This window comes from Pteronotus mesoamericanus, unplaced genomic scaffold (assembly GCF_021234165.1).
Source record: "Pteronotus mesoamericanus isolate MK-2021 breed Mesoamerican mustached bat unplaced genomic scaffold, CSHL_Meso_final contig_101, whole genome shotgun sequence".
Taxonomy (NCBI): domain Eukaryota; kingdom Metazoa; phylum Chordata; class Mammalia; order Chiroptera; family Mormoopidae; genus Pteronotus; species Pteronotus mesoamericanus.
The window spans coordinates 26,705,180-26,724,538 of NW_026555001.1; the positions used below are offsets into that span (position 1 = coordinate 26,705,180).

General features: G+C 49.9%; 1 protein-coding gene across 1 annotated transcript in view; it reads right to left on the reverse strand.

Moving 5' to 3' along the window:
* The window catches only part of TAF1B (TATA-box binding protein associated factor, RNA polymerase I subunit B), a 52,240-nt gene extending 50,505 nt beyond the window's left edge, over window positions 1–1,735 (reverse strand). Inside the window, exons 1-2 of the mRNA XM_054569789.1 lie at window positions 1,678–1,735; window positions 429–527 (exon numbers count right to left, since the gene is read on the reverse strand). Coding sequence (XP_054425764.1) covers window positions 429–527; window positions 1,678–1,695 — 117 coding nt within the window. The 5' untranslated portion in view covers window positions 1,696–1,735. The remainder of the gene's footprint in view (window positions 1–428; window positions 528–1,677) is intronic.
* Between the last annotated feature and the right edge of the window lie 17,624 nt (window positions 1,736–19,359).

Sequence of the window (19,359 nt, forward strand, 5' to 3'; positions counted from 1 at the left end):
GCAATTTGTAAGGTACTGTAAAAAATAAAATAATAATAAAGCGTATTTCCAATACTCCCAACAATCCTCAATCTTGCTAACGTTTCATCTTCTAAACCACTAAGCTACCACAACACATTAAAAACTCATAAGTGTAACTAATAAAATGAAATGCATCATCTTCTAAGTACAATTTTAATTATCTCCCCTTAGACTACACAGTCAGAATCAGGAAATCGTTTATCTATACGGCTCAACATAATTGCAAGAACTCACCCTAAATTTGATTTACAAATTCCTTCATCTCTTTAGCCCTCGAAGACCACTTACATCCTTGGAATTTGGGTATTGCAAGGCTGATAAAAATAGATCAATTCTTCACCACATATCCGGTTGACAGTGCAATTTTAAAGAAATAAGCAAATTCATAGATGACATCTGTTACTTACTTCTGTGACATTGTGGCAAGAAGTACAATAATATTTGCCTTCATCAGTAAGACCCCAGGACACAGCATCACACTGAGTACAGCGTTCTCTGAACTCTTTCTGCAGAAGAGGAAAACCACGTTTAGTACAGTGCGCCTAAACCCTGCAGTTCTACAGGATGGTTACCTGCAGTTTTACCCTGACAATTTGTTCAAAATCATAGAAAATAGAAAATATATGAGATTATCTATAAGTGAGAATAGCAGTACAGTTTCTTGAGCAGTTTGAAATGGAATTAGCCTATTAAGCAAAAGTTTCTAAAATATGCAATGTGTGATGGAAAATAATGAAGAAAAGGTAGTAGGGATAAAATAGAAAAAGAAAAAAAAGAGGAGTAGAAAAACTCCTTGAAAATGCTGTGATGAAAAAAGGTGACGCGATTTCAGTACGGAGAAGACTTAAAACATAGAAACAGCATGCCATCCACGTGACACTTCTTCCCGGACGCTAAAGACAGACTCACTGCAAAGAAGCCAGCTTTTCATTACAGCTGTTTCAAGTTCCGATTTACTCATTCAGCAAAATAGAGTATCAACTCTCTTATGTACTAGCGCTTAACTAGGCGATGAGGATTCAACGGAGAGCAAAACAGGCAGGATCCCTCCTGAGGGCAGGTACAGGCTAAGGGCGAGTTCTAACGGCCAGTGTCCTCACCCAGCATCACAGACGACACCCGTCTATCACTGCATCAACACCTATCCAGCGTCTACAGTGAGCGCGACCTCCTCGTTCCATACACACCTAGACTCACTAAATCAGTGCCCAGCTCTTTACCGTTGATCTAATTACAGAATACCCGAATACCATCAAAGAGTGCGGCACTGTATGCAGTATGTCAAAAAGGAACGTCAAATTTATTTTGGCAAGCTGGCCCAGTGTTCATTAACGTTGTATTGGCAACTGTCATTACGTGGAGCGTCCCCAAGCCCCCGTCTGGATTCCCAGGGAGACCGGCCGGGGTTACTTGGGGGCATTCTGGTTCCAACCCGGGCCTTCCCTCGCCCACCCCAGCATCCAAGGGAACTTTCGGGGGGCCCGGTCCAGAGAGGATGAGCCACGTGGGTGGACACACCGACCAAATCCACAACTCCACCCTCCTCCTGAAGCACAGCCTGAGGGGCTGTCACTCCAGCCTCCCCTCACCCACACCCTCATCGGGCCAGAAACTCTGGCCTCTTTCCCCAGAACGCCCGCTCACACGCCCACTCACCGCCTCCTCCAGGTCCATGACGACGCTACTGCCGTCTACGCCCCGGGGCCCGTTACCCGGGCAGCGAGCGCAGCTTCCGGGAGCGGCGGCAGCAGCCTTCCGGGCGGAAACCGACACCCTGGCTTTGGGTTCCGGGCCCGTGCGGCCGTCGGGGAGCATCCGTTCGCTCCCGGCCGAGGCTCGCAAACCCTGCGTCCTCTGCCCGGACAGCATCCTTTCCCAAGTCAAGCAATCTAAGCACCAGTAAGAAGGTGGGCCGTGCCGGACATCGAGCTGATCCCATCACGCTGTGTTCTGAGCGCCGTTAATTCCGAGACCCGCCTCCTGATTCAGGCTGAGGGCGAGCTCTCCGCTCCGTACCGGCTTTTAATAGCCCAGGAAGGGCCCGGGGTTCCGGGGAAATAATGCGGGTTGCGGGGTTAGACCTGGTATTCTAATCACGGCTCTTCTCCTTCCTTGTGCCTCAGTTTCCTCCTCTGTAAAAGTTAGCTATTGCCCGGGAGCCCCTTCTAACTGAGCCTCAAGGAAGGGCTCACAAATTTAGCTTTTCTTGTTCCTTCACCGCGCAGGTTCAATCCCCTGATTTAGTCGTTAAGCGGGCGCTGTTTTAGGTTCTGAGAATTCAGCAGTGAACAAAGTAAACAAAGGTGCCTTTTCGTTTACTCGTCATGGAGGTTATATTCTGGTGGGGAGAGGCAACAATAAATAAGGAAATACATGGTATGATCAACGGTGATGAGTGTCAAGCAGAAAAGCAGGAGAGGAGAAGGGGAGCTCTAGGGCGGTTTCCGTTTTTAATGGAGGGGTGAGGAAAGGTCTCACTAAGAAGGTGACCTTTGAGACAAGGAAGCAAGAGGCATGTTGAGGATATCATTCCAGGCAGCGGGAACAGTAGGAACAAAGGCCCTGAGTCCTGAGCCTGGCGCCCTGTCATTTAAGGATCAGCAAGGAGGTTAGGCTGTGGCCGGAACAATGAGCTGAAGGGAGAGTGGAAAATGTGGTTGGGCAAAATATGTTTTACGGCTTTGACTTGGAGAAACTGGGGAAGTCATTGGAAGACTTACAGGATCTGACTTATGTTTAACAGCTGAGTCTGGCTGTTTGGGGAGTCTGGCTGCTAGGGGGCAAAAGTAGAAGTTGGGAGACAAGTCAGGAGACTCCCTATGTAACACAAACGAGTTCTAATGGGAGCTTGAACCCGGTAAAAGCGGCGGAGACAGTGGTCAGTAGACAGAATCTGGAAATACAGATTCTGAAGATAGAGCCATAAGGCTATTTTGAAGGACAAGAAGTAGGCAGTAAGAGAAAGAAAGGAGTCTAGGATGACTTCAAGGTTTTCGCCCTGGGCCACTGGAAGGGTGAGGCCATCCCTGACTGGGTGGGGGCAGACTGAGGGGGTGGAGCAGTTTGGGAGTCGAGAGTTGAGAGGAGGAATCACAAATTTGATTTTGAACGTATTTACGCTCATGATATCTAGAGGACAGCCAGATAGGATGAGAAGGCAACTGGATCTAGGAATCAGATTCAGGACTAGGAGCTGTACAATTGGGAGTTATCTCTGTTGAGATGGTATTTAAGGAGACTAGATGAGATCACCAAGGGAGGGGCTCTATCCACTCACTCCTTATTCACTCGTCAACCCGTGGATTTCAGAAAGTCATTAACCTCTATACCAGGCAGTGTGCCCACAACTGGGAAATGAAGGATGAACAGGACGGAGTCCCCGCCTTCGAGAGGCCCCATCCAGCGGCTCGGCCAGCCTCGTTATTTTATCACGGCTCTAGGCAAATGCCCTTCGCCACTCGCATCACCTGTGCCGCTTACCAGGCTTGGCTCTGTGTGACCACAGACTCTTTCCAGAAAACCTTACCCATCTTCAGAGCCCCGAGAGGTGTCCTTTGAACGGCTGATCATAAGCCTTTTATTTTCTAGCCCTGATTTTAAATGTTGAAACATGAGAAAGGGGCAGCACTGAATGTCCAACTAAATAGGAGTTTGTGTATTGAACTAAAAGAGCTCCGTGACACCAGGGATTTTGGTCTTCCTGTTCACTGCTAGAGACCCAGGGCCCGGAGCCGTGCTGAGCTCCCGGGGTGCAACCGATGAGCATTTGTGGAATGGATGAGTGACTTGGTAAGATTTTTGTGTATATGCAAAGTATTTTAAATAGAGGACATATTGGCATCTGAGACTTTGGACATGTGGTTATACAGGAATGAGTCAGATTTGCCAGCTATTCCTTAACAGAAAATTGAGTGTTAGGAGCCAAGTCCGCCTCCTTGGGGGAGAGGTGTCCTTGGCCTGTAGGACTCAGAGGGGTGTCGGGGCAGAGGCTTTCAAATGCATTTCTCACAGCTCCACCCAGAGGCCGCCCGGGGCCTGTCAGATCGAGCGGCAGCCTCTTGGTGAAGGGAACTGGCCGTGGCCAAAGGGCTCAGTGAGTGAACCGTGTGCCTGGCTGCAGGTCAGAGCGAACAGGGTGGGAGTGGAGGATATTTCTGGAAAGCGGTTCAGCTGCGTACAGGTGGTGTGAGGCAACCCCAAGAAGAGAAAACAGAGAAGTAAAATTAGAACAGAGATAATACGCCTCTAAAGGGGCTGAGAGCCTCTGGGCCAAGATTTGATTTAACACCAAAGCCTGGTTGAAGGTATTAACATACCTAAAGAAAGACTGTGTGAATCAGAAAGAGATTTATGTACCCTCCAGCCTAACAACAGGAGGACCTAACGAGAGCGAGGACCCCCTCCCCCACCCTGTCATGCCCAAGCGCTTCCGAAGTGGCGGGTGCAGCACTCACTGCTACACAATTTTGCCAGTGACTCTAGGCCAAGAAATTTGAAAATTTTGAAGAGCTAGATAAATTCCTAGGAAAACACAAGTTATCAAAAAGTGTGTAAGAAGAAATAGAACCTCTGAATAATCCTGTCTCTACTTAAGGAATCAACTCTATAAATAAAAACCATCTCACAAAGAAAACTCCAGTCTGAAATGGCATAAAGTTGGTAAATTCTACTAAAGTCCATTTTCTCTCAAAAACATAGATGCAAAAGTTTCAAACAAAATATCAGCAAATTGAATGCAACTCCTTTGTTGCATTCAACAATATATAAATAGGATAATAAATTGAAACCAAGTTGGGTTTACTCTAGGAATACAAAGTTGATTTAACATTAAACAGCAACAACAAATCAAATCTAGATAGTGTGGCAGGTACAAAGATAGACCAAAAGATCAATGGTACTGAAGACAAAATCCAGAAATTGACCTATAAATAAATACATATAAGGTAAACTGTTTGCAACAAAGGTTCGACAAAAATTCATTGGGGAAAAGGATTGTTTTACAATAAATGATTCTGGGTATTCATAGGAAAAAAATTATCAACCTTTATTTCACACCATACACAAAACCTACATATGATAGGTAAAGCCACAAAGTTTCTAGGAAAAAAATAGGTAAATATCTTTGTGACTCAGGATAGGATAAATTTCCTAAAAATGTCATAAAGAAGCACTGTCTGTGGAATAAGATTGTTACTTTGGACTTCATTAAAGTGAAGACCTTTCTAAAGTTCATCAAAAAACATTGTCCAGTGTGGCTCATTTGGTTGGAGTGTTATCCCATAAAACGAAGGGTCAAGGGTTCAATTCCTGGTCAGGGCACAGGCCTGGGGTACGGGTGTGTTCCCCCCGGCCGGGGTGTGCACAGGTGGCAACTGATGGATGTTTCCCTCCCTCTCTCTCCCTCTCTCCCTTCCTTCCCCTCTGTCTGAAATCAGTGAGCATGTCCTCAGATGAGGATTAAACACACACACACACACACACACACACACACACACTGTTAAGGTAAACTAAAAACTGGGAGAAGATACTCACAATACACATAAACAACAAAAGACATATTCATAAGAAATAAAGAATCTCCACCATTCCCTGTTGAACCTGCGCTGTGCGGCTTTCACTCCCAACCCTGAAGCCATTCTCGTCCAGGTCACGGGGGACCCCATGTCCACACCCAGCCGGTCCCCAGCCTCCATGCAGCTGCCTTTCTCGGGAGCGCCGCCCTGCTGGAAGGGCGAACGTGGGCGGAGAGAGGACGGCGGGAGGAGGGGCCGAGGTCGGCAGCGCGCTCGCCGTGTGCACCGTTCCCACTGAGCTGCGCTTCCAATTCGGGGACCCAGTTGTTAAACGCTCCCCCCCGCGCCCCCCCCGCCACGCCTTCCGGCCAAGGGCACTAACAACGCTGGTTTCCTTAGCACAGAGAGAGCTAAGGCACAGCGAGCATCGTCCGAGCCAAGCGCTGTCCTAAACGCGGTAACTCACTTGAGTAGTGCGATCATCATCGGCCCCATTGACAGGCAAGGAAACCGACCCAAAGGACCGCCTTTGGAAGCCGCTGCAGCCGCCAAGCCGGGGTTTCAGAACCGAGCAGCCTGGCCGAGCAGGCACAGCGGCACAGCGGTGGCTCCCCGCCGTGACCGCCTCAGGAGGGGCCGGGCTCGGCCTCGTTCACGGTGGCGCGTCCCAGAGGCTGCTGTGACTGGGCCTGGAGGGCGATGGCCGCGTAAGCCCCTCCACGGCTGTAGGAAGCAGAGGGCATTTGCACAGGATTGCTCCTAATTCAGGCTAAGAGACAATTCATCACTCAAAACAATATTGTTACCAGGAGGAGTTCTCTATTTTGACTCTACCAGTGGCAACTGATTTGATGAGGAAGTTATTGGGAGAGTTGGTTGTGTTTCCTTCTGTCAAATCATAGCTCCAAAAGGCACGCTATTTCATTAGTGAGAACGTATCCATCGAAAGATCACTCTAGTAATTTCTGAAAACCAACAAACGACTTAGAAATGATTAGGCTGGCTTGATGAGTGCTCTTAGTGACAGCTCGCATCATTTTATAAGCAGTTTTATGCTGTAGATAAATAGATACACTTAGGTTTATTTGGAAAATAGAAGAGAATATATTTTAAATTTATTTACATCTAAATTTCAAATGCCCCTTCTGAGGCCATGGTTAGGCACTTCAATTTATTAATAATTCTAAGTGTGTTGAGAGGTCACTAAAGGATTTTAGTCACTGAACAGAGGAGTGACTTGATCTAATGTATGATTCAGAGTAACACGCAGGCCTCTGTGTGGGGAGCAGGTCACAGGGAACAAGGGTGGAGTTACAATGACGAGCTGGGAGTGGAGCCCGTGGACACAGGCACAGGGAGAAATAGGTATATTGGGTTGGCCAAAATGTTTGGTTTTATTCCAACCAAAGATGGCTGTCGTAGCACTTAGTTGTCTTTACCTTCGCTCGAAACAATTTTGTTAGATTGTATTGTGACACTGTCATATCGGCATGCATTTAAAAAAACATCAAAATTGGTGAATTTTTGTGTAGCCATTTAATATTGAAGATGGAAGAAAATATGCAACATTCCCAGCATATTATGCTTTATTATTTCAAGAAAGGTAAAAATGCAACTGAAATTTGTGCAGTGTATGGAGAAGGTGCTGTGACTGATCGAACGTGTGAGAAGTGGCTTGTGAAGTTTCATGGTAGAGATTTCTTGCTGGATGATGCTCCACGGTCGGGTAGACCAGTTGGAGTTAATAGCGATCAAATCGAGATGTTATCTGAGAACAGTCAACGTTATACCACACAGGACATAACCAACATACTCAAATATCCAAATCAATAAAGTCATTGGTGAAAATTAAAAATGTCTTTTATTTTATGGAAAAAAAACATATGCACTTTTTGGCCTTTGAAGGTGGAGCCAACACTAGATTGGGCATAACTGTGAGAAAAAGAGGAGTCAAGACTAACAGAGTGCGGCGGGCCGGGGGGTGGGGGGGACGGGGCGGGTGGTTCCGTGAGGCGGTTGTGAGCAAGTGTGGGGGGTAGAAATCAGGGTAGGGACCTGTCAAGTTTGATGTGCATGTTAAAAATACCAGAGGAGATAATGGATAGGAAGTCAGACAAATGAGCCTGGAATTCAAGATGTCTGGCTAGAGATGTGAATTTGTGGGTCACCAAGTAAAAAAGGGACTTAAAGTCCTGGGAGTGATGAGGACAGCTGAGGAGTGAGAACAGATTGGGAGGAGAGGAGGGAGCTGGGCCCCGGGCCCGGCCTGCTCATGCAGGAGCCAGGGCGGGCGGGCCGTCTGGTAAAGGCAGCGGGGGAGACGGAGCAGCTACGTGGAAGGACGAGAGATAGCAGCGTGGTGACCAGGGCCACGTGAAGAAGGCTTCCAGGAAGAAGAAACGGCGAATGCTGGAAAGAGCTGGGCGAGCGGAGCACAGGTCTCCGTGGGAAGCAGGCCGGGGCCCAGGTGATCCCGTGAGGTGGTGAGGACGCGCGGTCCGCAGGAGAGGGTTCCGGGCAGGACAGCGAGTAAAGACCACGCCCGTAAGAGTTTCACTGAAAGAAAGGGCAGAGAACTGGGCAATAGTGAAAGGAGATACGGAGAAGGTCAAAAATGTGAACTATTGCTACATACTTGCAAGCTAACGGAAATGAGGTACCAGTTACTGAGAGGGGGGAGTTGCAGGAGAAAGTCCTTGAGTGGGTCAGAGGGACAGATCGGCCCCTGACGGGGCTGCCCCTAGGGGCTGCGTTATTCTCATGCAACCAGGCTGCGGAAATTCCAGGAATGTGGCCACCCCTCCCCGGGGCTGGGGCCCTGGTCTGCAGGGTGCGGCCACCTTCATTCGGGCCCCACTGCCTCCTCCTTGGAGCCCAGGGCAGCTCAGTTACACGTTCAGTGAAAGGGGTTCTACTAAGTGTGCAAATAGCTCAATATTTCAGGGAGGCAACAGAACATGCTGTGCCAGCGGGACCATAGACTGAACTCTGGCGCTGAAACTTACCTGCTGGTTTTGTGACCTGGACAAGCCACTCCTCCGAGTCTCAGCTTTCTCATGTGCAGGACAGAGAGGATAAGTCACCAAAACTCCTTCTGAGACCGTGAGGTACAAAGAGGGTATTGGCTGTGCAAAGGCTTTGTCAAGCTGCGCACACAGTAAAGGGAGCTGCAGATGCCACAATTGCCATGAGGCTTAATTCACCACATCGTCCCTCCATTCATCTCGTGAAACAGGCAGAGCTTGAGGAGGAGACGTTGCCAAGGATACGGCCCAGCACCACTCCTCTCTGCGGCTTTAATTTTTATAACTAGGGTTCTAAGTTATTTTTAAAGATAAGAGCAAGTCTCGACTCCTTGCGAGAGCCTACGAATATCATTACAGACGTAAGTGTATTGCTCCCAGATCATCAGCCAAAAGGGAAGAGAGGCATATTATTATCTTCAAAGCTTTCTGGGAACCTATTAAATGCTAATCACAAAGCACAGGGATACTCCAGAAAGCAAGTGCCATCCCTGACCCTCTCACACACGAGACTCCTTCCTCCCTGCGTCTGCAGAGCACTTCCGCCAGAGGTGAGAGCGCGCAGGGCGCCGCTCTGCTGGGTGGGCCCTCGGAGGGCTGCAGGGCTGGCCCGCAGCCTGTGCGCCCGTAACTGAGGCCCGAGGGCCCTGTGGTTTGCAGAGTCCTGGAGAGGGGGTCACGGGGCGGACGCTTGCTGGGCACAAAGCACGTCCGGCCCTGGACCAGGGCCATCACCCAGGCCATCTGGTCATTGAGCTGGGAGGTAACCCTCCTCTCCTCTCAAGGGAAGGGCAGCTGAGGCTCGGGAGGCCAAATCAGGTGATATGGCCATCAAGAGGCTGAGGAGGGATCTTAACTGCATTCTGCCTGCTTGGAAGAGCGCACTCTCTCTGCAAACAGAGCAAGCGCCTCATAAGGTTCCTTAGGGAATGAATCGAGTCCTCTGGACACAAAGTTGCCCCATCGAAGGACATCAGCGGCCAGGAGGTACAGCCCCAATTAAACAGAAGCAGACAACCTCCTAAGATTCGTGTGAGGGACTCAGAGCTTGGCTTCAAGAACTCAGGAGTTTCCCAAACTCTCAAGTGTGATAAGATCTCAGGCAAGCTGCAGAACCTGTTGAGAGCTGGCTTATCTGTTTCCAGTCTTGGGGCAAACCAGGCCACGCTCTGCCTTCCCTTCCAGGAATGCAGCCACCGGAGTGGAGCCCGGACCACAGGCCGCAAAGCCCTGGCGAGATGAGTCCTCGCTGTGACCGCCCCGTGGCCAGGACGGGCCACGTAATTCGTGTTCTGGTTTTAAAATCCTTGCCTAACCCAAGGTCACTAAGATTGTCTCCTGTTGTTTGTTGTTGTTGTTGTTGTTTTTAGGAGGTTTATAGTTTTAGCTCACTTTTGTGCATCTAGCCAACTCATTCCAGCACCTTTTATTGAAAAAATTATCCTTCCCCCATTTAATTGTCTTGGCACCTTTGCTAAAATATCAGTCGCCCATTCCTAGGCGAGGGCCTGTGTATGGACTCTCTATTCTGCTCCATCGGTCTGTGCGCCGACCGTTACTGGGACACTGTCCTGCCTGGTCACTGTCAGCTTTAGGGTAGGTCTCGCAAGCACAGGGTCAGTCCTCCAACTCATTTCCAGTCTTGTTTTGTCTATTCTATATGCTTTGTATTTCCACATAAATCTCAAAGTTGACATACTAAATTTTTCAAAATAACTGCTAATATTTTGAATGCCATTGTGTTAAATGTGTAGATAAATCTAGGAGGAGAATTGGCATTTTAACAATATTGAATCTGCAAGCCCTTGAGTATGGTCTAGCTCACCATCTATACTTACCTTTAATTTCTCTCCATGATTTTTTTAATAGTTTTCAGAATACAGTCATTGCTCATATTCATTAAATGTATCCCTGTTTCATAATTCTGTGTGTGCACATGTGTGTGTATTTGAGGAAGAGAGAGGGAAAGATGGAGGGAGGGAAGGAGCGAGGCAAGGAGGGCCAAGAAAAATGTTAATGGACTTAGAATCAGGTTAGAAAAGGACCTATGTTTTATGTCCCCATTCGAGAGGAAAATAAGAAATATTGGTACAGAAAAATTTGAAAGGTTATACACATCTCAAAACATTAACTGCAATTATATCTGGGCAGTTCGATTACAAATTATTCTAAATGTATGTTGTCATTTGTATTTTTCTAAACATGTACGATGTCAGGTGCGTTATTCTCTCACGAGAACAGAATAAGCTACGAATTCCTTAGCATGTCATTCAAGGCTCTCCACCAGCTGACATTAGATGTGTTTCGAGACTCCTTGCTAAATCTCAGCCGTCAGAGAGGGACAGGCTAGCCCTCAGCCAGTTACTCACCGTTTCCTGGTCCGCCCTGCGTTCCCGCACCCACACCCTTCCCAGCTGCGCTCCGTCCCGAGTGCCCCAGTCCCATCCCCTCACTTCCTGCTGGCGTCCAACCCATTCACAGTGATTGTGGTAAAATATAAGTTAAAGAAAAAAAACAATTCAAAACTATCTAGAGTAAATGATTTCAACTAAAGAAAAGTGGAAAGAAAAAAACTGGCAGAAACAGTGTGAATGATTTATAGCAGCAGCACCTGTGCGCTGGGATTATCATCTTTCTTTTTTTGCATTTTATTATACTTTCCAAATCTCCTACACTGACCTGTTCAAATGGTAGAAGGGAAAACAATCTTTAAGATCTGTCTCAAATGCTAACTCCTCCAAGATCTTTCATACACAGGAGTATCTCCACCATAAACCCTGCGGCCTGTGTCTCCTAATAAGGGAAGTGTCTGTGGGCGTCCCCAGCTGGCAGAGCTCTGCGTGTGGAGGTGGCCGGGTCTGGTGGCCTCTCCTCTCCCTGGCTTGTGTGTGCAGGACAAAGCCCCTTCCTTCCCTCCCTGAGCTTCTGACTCCTCCCAGGGCTGTGGCAAGGATTAACTGAGACAAAGGGGATATGCTCTGTAAACTGTCAAGGGCTGTTCAGACAAACGCTGTGTCTGATTCCCCCGCGAGGCTGAGGTTCAGTCCCCCCAAACTATCTACCGCAGGTGACGCAGTGACTTAAACCCTCCAGCAGTTCCAGAAGAACATCAAAAACCTCTCTGTGTCCTGAAATGTTACGAGCAAATGGGGGTTTAATCCAGGCCTGTGCTCCAGCGAGCCTGTAATTTTTACCTTGATTTGATTTTGCGGCACTGTCCCCAGGACTTGGGGCCTAAGGAGCCGCCGCGCCACCAGCTCAGCAATGAGTGGACCCACACAGTCCGGGGTGCTCCTCGGTGCTATTAAGCAGGAAATTACAGGCCAGGGCCACACGTACGCTAAAGAGGGCTCAGCTTTGCTTCCCTGGGCAGAGGTCGCTTATTGTCCCCTCTCTTCACGAGGAGACCCAGAACCGAGCCAGTGTGTGGGCCATGCCCCAGCGGGGGACGTGGCCAGTCCAGGGCTCGTGCTACCGAGGGACAGTTGGCTACACTGGATTTAGAGATACATGCGCATTGCTCGGTTCAACGGAGCTCCGCTCTGGGGAAGCAGGAAGTCCTCCGGCTCCAGCCCCTCCGCAGGGCCTGGTGGTGCGGCTGGCCCTCCGCGGGGGGCTGCAGACGCCGCTGTGCACACGGCAGCCTTCCTGCCCTGAGCCCCGATCCCCACGGGGGACAGAGCCAGCCGCCTGTCCAGGCCCGGCACTTGACTGGCTGTCCCAGCTCTGCACAGCTGGAGGCGGCTGCGAAAATCGTGACCAGGGGAGCCAAGCCAGGCGGACAGACCCGAGCAGGGAGGTCTGCTGGCCCGAGAAGGAAGGGTGGAGTGTGCCCCGTGTTGCCAGAGCTCTAGACCGTTTTTTAGACCAAAAAAAAAAAGGTAGTGGAGCCACAACGACCTTGGGTGCATCCTCGTGCTTTTCCGTCTCCCAGCTTGTCGCCTTCCTGGCGCTCCTGCACAGAGGAGGGTGCTGAGCACACTCCTCAGCCTGGTTGGCAGGCATCTCTGGTCTTGACAAAGGCCCTCTCCTGCTTTATCTAAGTAATTAATGAGTCCCCTTTTTTCCCATTCCCTGCTTCTCCCCCCAACAACTGCTCTTCACTTATTAGAAGTGTATCAGTTTGTGTCCTGGTAAAACGTGTGGGTTTTTTGTATACAAGGGAGGTTCCCCAAACCCCCAGAATTTATTAATAAAAAGTTGTGTTTATTCTTACACACTTAAACTTCAGTAACTTTCCAAGTCCTCTCCATGTGATGCAATACACCTACCGAGACGTTTTTTCGGCTGCTCAAAACAGTTTTTGAACTCATTGATTTTGATGCCTTTTAGTGCTTCTGCTGTTTTTTTGCTTTGCCTCTTTCACATTGGCAAAATGTCTCCCTTTGAGGACTTTTTTCGTCTAGGGAAACAAGTGGCTGAGGGGCGGGATCAGGTGGATATCAGGGAAGGTGGGGCACGGGGGTCATGTTGTTTTTAGCCAACAACTGCTGAACACTGGGCATGGTGCGGGCAGGTGCGCTTGTGAAGCACCCATCATGAAATGAGCAAACGTGTTGAAAGAGTCTTCAAAAAAATTTCACTGAGGTGGAACACAGCCTCTCACAACAACGCCCGCTAGTGCACTGATACAGGTGGGTTCCTGGAACACTACCCTAGCTGGGGAAGCCTGTACTACAAGGAATCCACCCTCCAGAAGATAATTCCAGTTTTTTGGGGTCCCGCCTTGTATATATATGTGTGTTTCAATGTACCTAAGAGAGATCAACTAAAAAAAAAACACCTCATTTTGTTTACCACTTTTTAAGATACTAAGTACTCCAAAAACTCAAATCAGCTATTACTAGTTCTGGTCAGTCTTGTTTTTCTGTTCCTCCTCCCATTTTTTAACCCTCTGGATAATTATGAACCAAATCCCAGACATATTATTCATCTGGAAGTACTTCAACATGTATCTCTAAAAGATAAAGACTCTTTAGAAAAAATAATTCTAAGATCATTATCACACATAAACAAAATTAAAAATAATTCCTTAATATTATTAAAAACCAAGTCAGTGTTCATACTTCCCCGATTGTTTTAAAATACTCTTTGCTAAAGTTTGTTTGTTTTCTTGAGATCCAAGTGTGGTCCACGCACTGAGGTGGCTGTGTCTTCCATCTCTCGTCATCTGTAGGCACTTCCTCCATTTTGTTTTCCTTGTACTGTCTTTGCTGAAGAAACCAGACACTGTCAAACTTCCCAGCGACTGTCCGGGTTTTCCTGACTGCATCCCGTGAGGCGGGCTAAGCGGGTCCTCTCCCCCTGGGATCGCGTGCGTTATGAATCACTCGCTGGCGCTGCAGGTGGGACCGGACTCAGGGTTGCTCTCTGTGCGCTTCGTTTTGGCAGGCGGACTTCCTAGGCAGCACGTTAGGAGGTACGTGGGTCTGCCCTCTCTTTGGCGGTGTCATCAGCCATCGGTGATCGTGGCCCAGGTCTGCAGCTCATTAAGGGTCGCAAGATGGTGCTTGTGACAGTCTGCCCAGACTGCGAGGCCGGAGTGGCACAGACCACGTGCCTCACACAACAGAGACCCACTGGCTCCTGGCGTGGCCTCTCTCCTCGGGACGCGGGCGGTTGTCTTCTCGCTGTGTCCTTGCAGGGCCTCCCTCCCCGAGCAGAGTGAGGCGGGGGGAGACTTCGGGTGTCTCTTCCTCTCCGGAGCGGGACACCTGCTCAGGCCCAGCCTTGCGGCCTCATGTAACCCTAATTCCCCCCTGAAAGGCTCTGTCTCCAAACGCAGTCACACTGTGGTGGTAGGTCTACAACATGGGAATTTTAAGGGGACAAATTTCCGTGACAGGGACAGTTGCATTTTTCTCATTCCTCCTTTGTCTGTTAGTTGGACTATGCATAGAGATGTCTCTTCAGCACCTATTTGGTTCAACTCTCGGGTACAGGTCCAATTCATGTCAGAAAAGCAGGATAAATGCTTGATTCTTCCTCCTCATTTATCTGCTGTCAGAATAATAAAGTGGTTTCCTAGTTATTGTCTGGACATAATTGGTACTTTTTTGTTGAGTTTTTTTGGTATTGTTATAAACTCATGAATATATACACATTTGATTGTTTTCATTAATTGCAGTTATTATCCTTATTAAAAACACCTGTGATTGCTTTCATTAATCACAGTCATTATCCTTATTAATGGTGACAGTGTCCCCGTGGGAACATCTTCACCTTGAACGTGAATGCCTGTAGCCTGCTCTGCGGTCTTCATTGCTTCCTTGTGAATCTGGTCTGATATTCGCCAGGACCGCCACACAGACAAGGCCTCACAGAGCACCCTGTGGGTGTCCAGGGGTGGACTTGCCTGGTCATGCACCGGAGTAGGTTAGGGACCAGGTGAAGAATTTGCAGATCTCTGCAGAGGACAGCGGGAGTCAGCCTGCCTTCCTCCCCGCCCCCACCCCCTGCCCCTGCCCCTGTCCTGCCCCTCCCCCGCCTGCCGGTGAGCCAGCCCGTTGGTGAAGGAAACTGACGGGTTTGGTTTGGGGTTCCTTCGCTCTGGTTACTGATGAATGTAACAGAGAACATTGGCTTGCCTTTGGATTTCTTGTCTATAAAATGCTAGTGTATCTTTGGAATAGATTAATGGTGTTAGGTAAGGAACAAGTTTAATTTTTTCCATACAGTGAACCAGTTTTCCCAATACCAGGTACCTAAAAAGAAAATTCATCTTCTCCCTATTGATTAGCAATGCCAAATTATCTCACGTTAAGTCACCAAATACGGCTTTGTGTCTGTCTGAATTTCTGAGGGCGGATCTTCTGCTTTGCTTCCCTTTTGTAAAGGTGACTTACCTGTTTAAGGATTTTTTTTTTTTTTTACTTCTATGTAGATTTTAGGGTAAATTTATAAGGCCCTGTAAAAAAAATAAAATCCCATTCCTTTAATCTGGAAGTTTCTCATCTTTTCTTTGTGTTCCATCACCCTGACACCTTTGAAGAAGGCACACCCGCTGTTTTGAGAACGTCTCTCGGTTTGTGCTCGTTGGCTGGTTTCCTGGAGATTTGCTTCCGATTATGTGATTTTGGCAGGAATGACTGTGCATCTGGGCGCTTCACACCAGGAGACGTGGGGTGTCAGCTGGTCCCGTCGCTGGTGTTGGCTTTAATCACTTGGGGAAGGGGGTGCCCTCCAGGTTTCTCCGCTCTAGATATCCCTCCTTTTCCTCTTTGTAGTTCCTTGTTCTCGGCGGAGATACTTTGACACCGTAACTCTCTGGTCACTCAACAATCTCTCACTCGATGGTTTCAGCATTTTTGTTTGACTCAGTTGTTCGATGATGGTCGCAAAGCATTTGTGTTCTAACCCTCATCCCTTCCACATTTGTTGTCTCTTGATTGTAAAGAACAGGTTTCTCTTGTCTCCCAACTTACTTTGTATGTTTGCTTCATTGTTAGACTCAGTATGGCTCACGCATACTTTTTGAGTCAATGTGTTATAATCCATTACTACCATCATTTTTTTTTTGATGCGTAAATTGTCCCAGATTTGGTCAGGACTGCCCTCTTCAGGTGGACTTGCTCGGCGTCCTTGGTCCCGTTGGCACGTCCCTGTGTTGCATCCTTACTTTCAGGCTGAGGAGAAAGGCCCAGGTTCATCTTGTGCGTCTCCTTTCCCAGCCCTGGGAACCCTCAGTTGCCCAGGGAGGACTATGACGCAGGGGCAGGGAGAGTGCCACGCGAAGACGGAGAAACGAGGGCCCGGCTTCAGGGAAGCCCGGGTCGCGGTGCTGGCGATCCACCGGAAGCCGGGGGAAGCCTGGGAGAGAGGCTCCCTCCCGGCCTTGGGGGCCGACCTTGCCGACACCTCGCTCTTGGACTTACACCCTCCAGCACCCAGACAGCACATTCCTGCTGTTTAAGGCATCGAGTCTGCGATGCTTCGTTACAGGCGCCCTGGGGAACGGACTCACGCACTGTGCCCACTTCTCACTCACGTCTCCGTGCTCCTGCGGTGACCAGTCTGGCTGCTCACAATATCCCTGTGTTTGCTCATTTTCTCAGTCTTACGACTCACAAAAATTGTATCAGGATTGTTACATGTGTATCTCTACCACGCGCAACATTGCGAAGTAAAGTTATAGCGCTTTTTTTGCAGGGGTTTTGTTTCTTTGCGTTTAGACTGAGGGAATAAAGTCAAACCAAAGCTACCTGAATTCGTTCTTTTTTCCTCTTTTTTCCAGTGCACTTACGTTATCCATTTGGCACATAGCTCAGTTCATCTGTACGGGCTTGATTCACTTTTAGGGTTGAGCTCCCCATAGACACTATTGCATTGTATTCCCAGAACATGGAACACGTTCACAAGGCTCCAAGCTGGTCAAAGCTGCAGAAAAAGGCCCAGTCAGAGAAACACCTTCTCTCCCTTCGCTTCCACTCCACTCCTACTCACACTTTGAGGTAATTGGTTTTGTGAGTTTCAAGTTTACCCTTCTTGTGTTTGTTTCTTCCCCCCTCCCCCAAATAAGCACATTTGTAATATTTTATTTCTATTTCTTACACAGAGTATAGCATACCACATATGCACTTTATCTCTTTTACTTAATGATATGCCCTGGAAATCATTCCGTAACAGTTCCCAGAGTTCACGCCCGTTCTTCTCACAGCTGCCTGGTGCCCCGCTGGTGGATTTCCCACATCTAATTGATGAAGTCTCTGATTATGGGCGCGGATGCGGCAGTGAACAACCAGGTGCCTACGTACTTTCATATTGTTGGAAATACATCTTCGGGATAAATTCCTAGAAATGGGATTGCTGGGGCAGGAGCTACCTACAGATTTCGTTTTGTTCAGTTTTGGCACATCATCCCCGAGGGCTTCGCCGCGCCGACCCCCGCCAGCGGCGTGTGAGAATGCCAGCTTTTCCGCAGCCTCTCCGACGCAGCGTCTGGTCAAGCTTTTGCATTTTTGCCAATTCCAGTGGGTGAAAATGGTGTTTCAGTGTAGTTGCAATTTGTATTTCTCTTTCTATGACTGGAGTTGAACATGTTTGATATGTGTAAAGGTTCAAACTATAACCGGTTTCCACCTGCTGGCAGGGATCTAGGTCAGGGCTGAGCTAAGTGCCCATTCTAGGCCAGCCGGTCAGCGCGGTGTCCCTGTGAACCGCGCAGGAGCTGGCCATGGGAACCAGGGAGGAGTCCAGGGCTGGGGGTAGCTGATCTCGCTGGGTCTTGCAGTGGCGCTATTTCTCTGAGATGATGTGAGAAGGCTCCTGCCTCCCATACTTGGTCACCCCCACAGAGAGGCCCACCCGCCACCCTGCCTGAAATGTCACTATGGGTCACTCCTTTGGACTAAGACACCGAAAGCAGAAGGCTCTGCTGAGATGCCTGCTGTTACCGTAGGTATAGCGCTGCGTAAACACACCCAGCCGGCTAATACAGTGGTGCAGGCTGGCTTGCGACCTCGAGTCTCAGCAGAGCTTTGAAGGATGGGACTTGGAGAGGCCGCACTTGGACAGGGAGACTGAGCCTGGGGTGAAGGGTGGCGCAGGACATTGGTTTGGGAGAAGGTGCCCTTGTGCGGCCATCAGGGGAGGACGAAGAGCCAGACAGTGTAGACCCCGGGCAGAGGCGTCCGCGCACAGAGCACAGGTGCCCTCTCTGGTGACACCCCGCTCTGCTCCACTTCCTTGCCCAGGGGCCCCGCCAAGGACACGGCTTCTCTCCTGCGTTGTCTCTGCTAAACAAGTTCCGTCCCGGGGCACGCGAGGCCCACCTCCCCGGGACCCTCTCCCTCCAGCGGGGCCCACAGGCCCCACGCGTATTCCCTGGACGGAAGTGTTGGGATGGGCGAACCGACAGGAACGGGCTATCATGGCGACAGATGCACGCTAGGACTTTTCCCAAACCCGGCCGGGCCCAGCAGGGTTGGGAACTGTCTCACAAACCCTCCTTCTCTCCCCCAGGTTCCCCAGGGGCTCCCTCCCGGCGGGGGGGTCCTTCCCCCTGCGCCGGGCTTCTGAGCCCCGACGCTGGGAAGGGCACCAGGGCGCCCCCTGGTGGAAGCCCTGTCAGCTTCCAGGCTCTCCAGTCCCCCGGCGAATCCCCTGCCACCGCGCTGGCCCCGACGCAGGGGCGAGGGCGCCACCTCGTGGCCTCAGGCCTCCATCGCACGGGACGCCGGCCCGACCGTCTGGCTGCAGCCCATTCCAAAGCTTGGGTGGGAAGCCCCCACCGTCCCAGTCCTCCTGTCTTGACGTCCCACCGGCCCGGGACAGGCCACCGGGGCGCCCAGGGCCCCACTCCTGCAGGCCCTTACGTTCCTCCCTCCCTGTCCCTGGGTCCCACCCTCTGGGGCTGTAGCTGCGTTTTGCCCTGCCCAGGTGCAGGGAGGTAGGAGACAGGGACGAGCTTGGGTGTCAGGGGTCCTGGGTCCGTCTGATCCGCTGTGCCGTCACAGGCTCCCTCTTGATCTCCCGGGGCCTCAGGTTTTCATGGTTAAGAAGAGCGTAAGGCATGTCATGGAGGTTCCCTAGGACCTGGAGGTACGGACAGTAACTGCTGGCACTTAACAGGTGCTCACGAAGCGGCGTCTGTGAACGTCCTTTGCTGGAAGGGCAGCTGTGCGTCCTCTCCAGGAATGTGCCTTCAGCCCTGCCTGGGGGGGCTCCCCACTGGTCCCCGGACGCCCTTGCCACGACACTCGTGCTGTGCTTTGCCACCGGTGATGGTCAGCGGCAGGGGGCGCGGTCCCCTCCCACAGCGCCGGAGCCTCCTGCTCAGTCAGGACGTGGCCCTGACCCGGGAG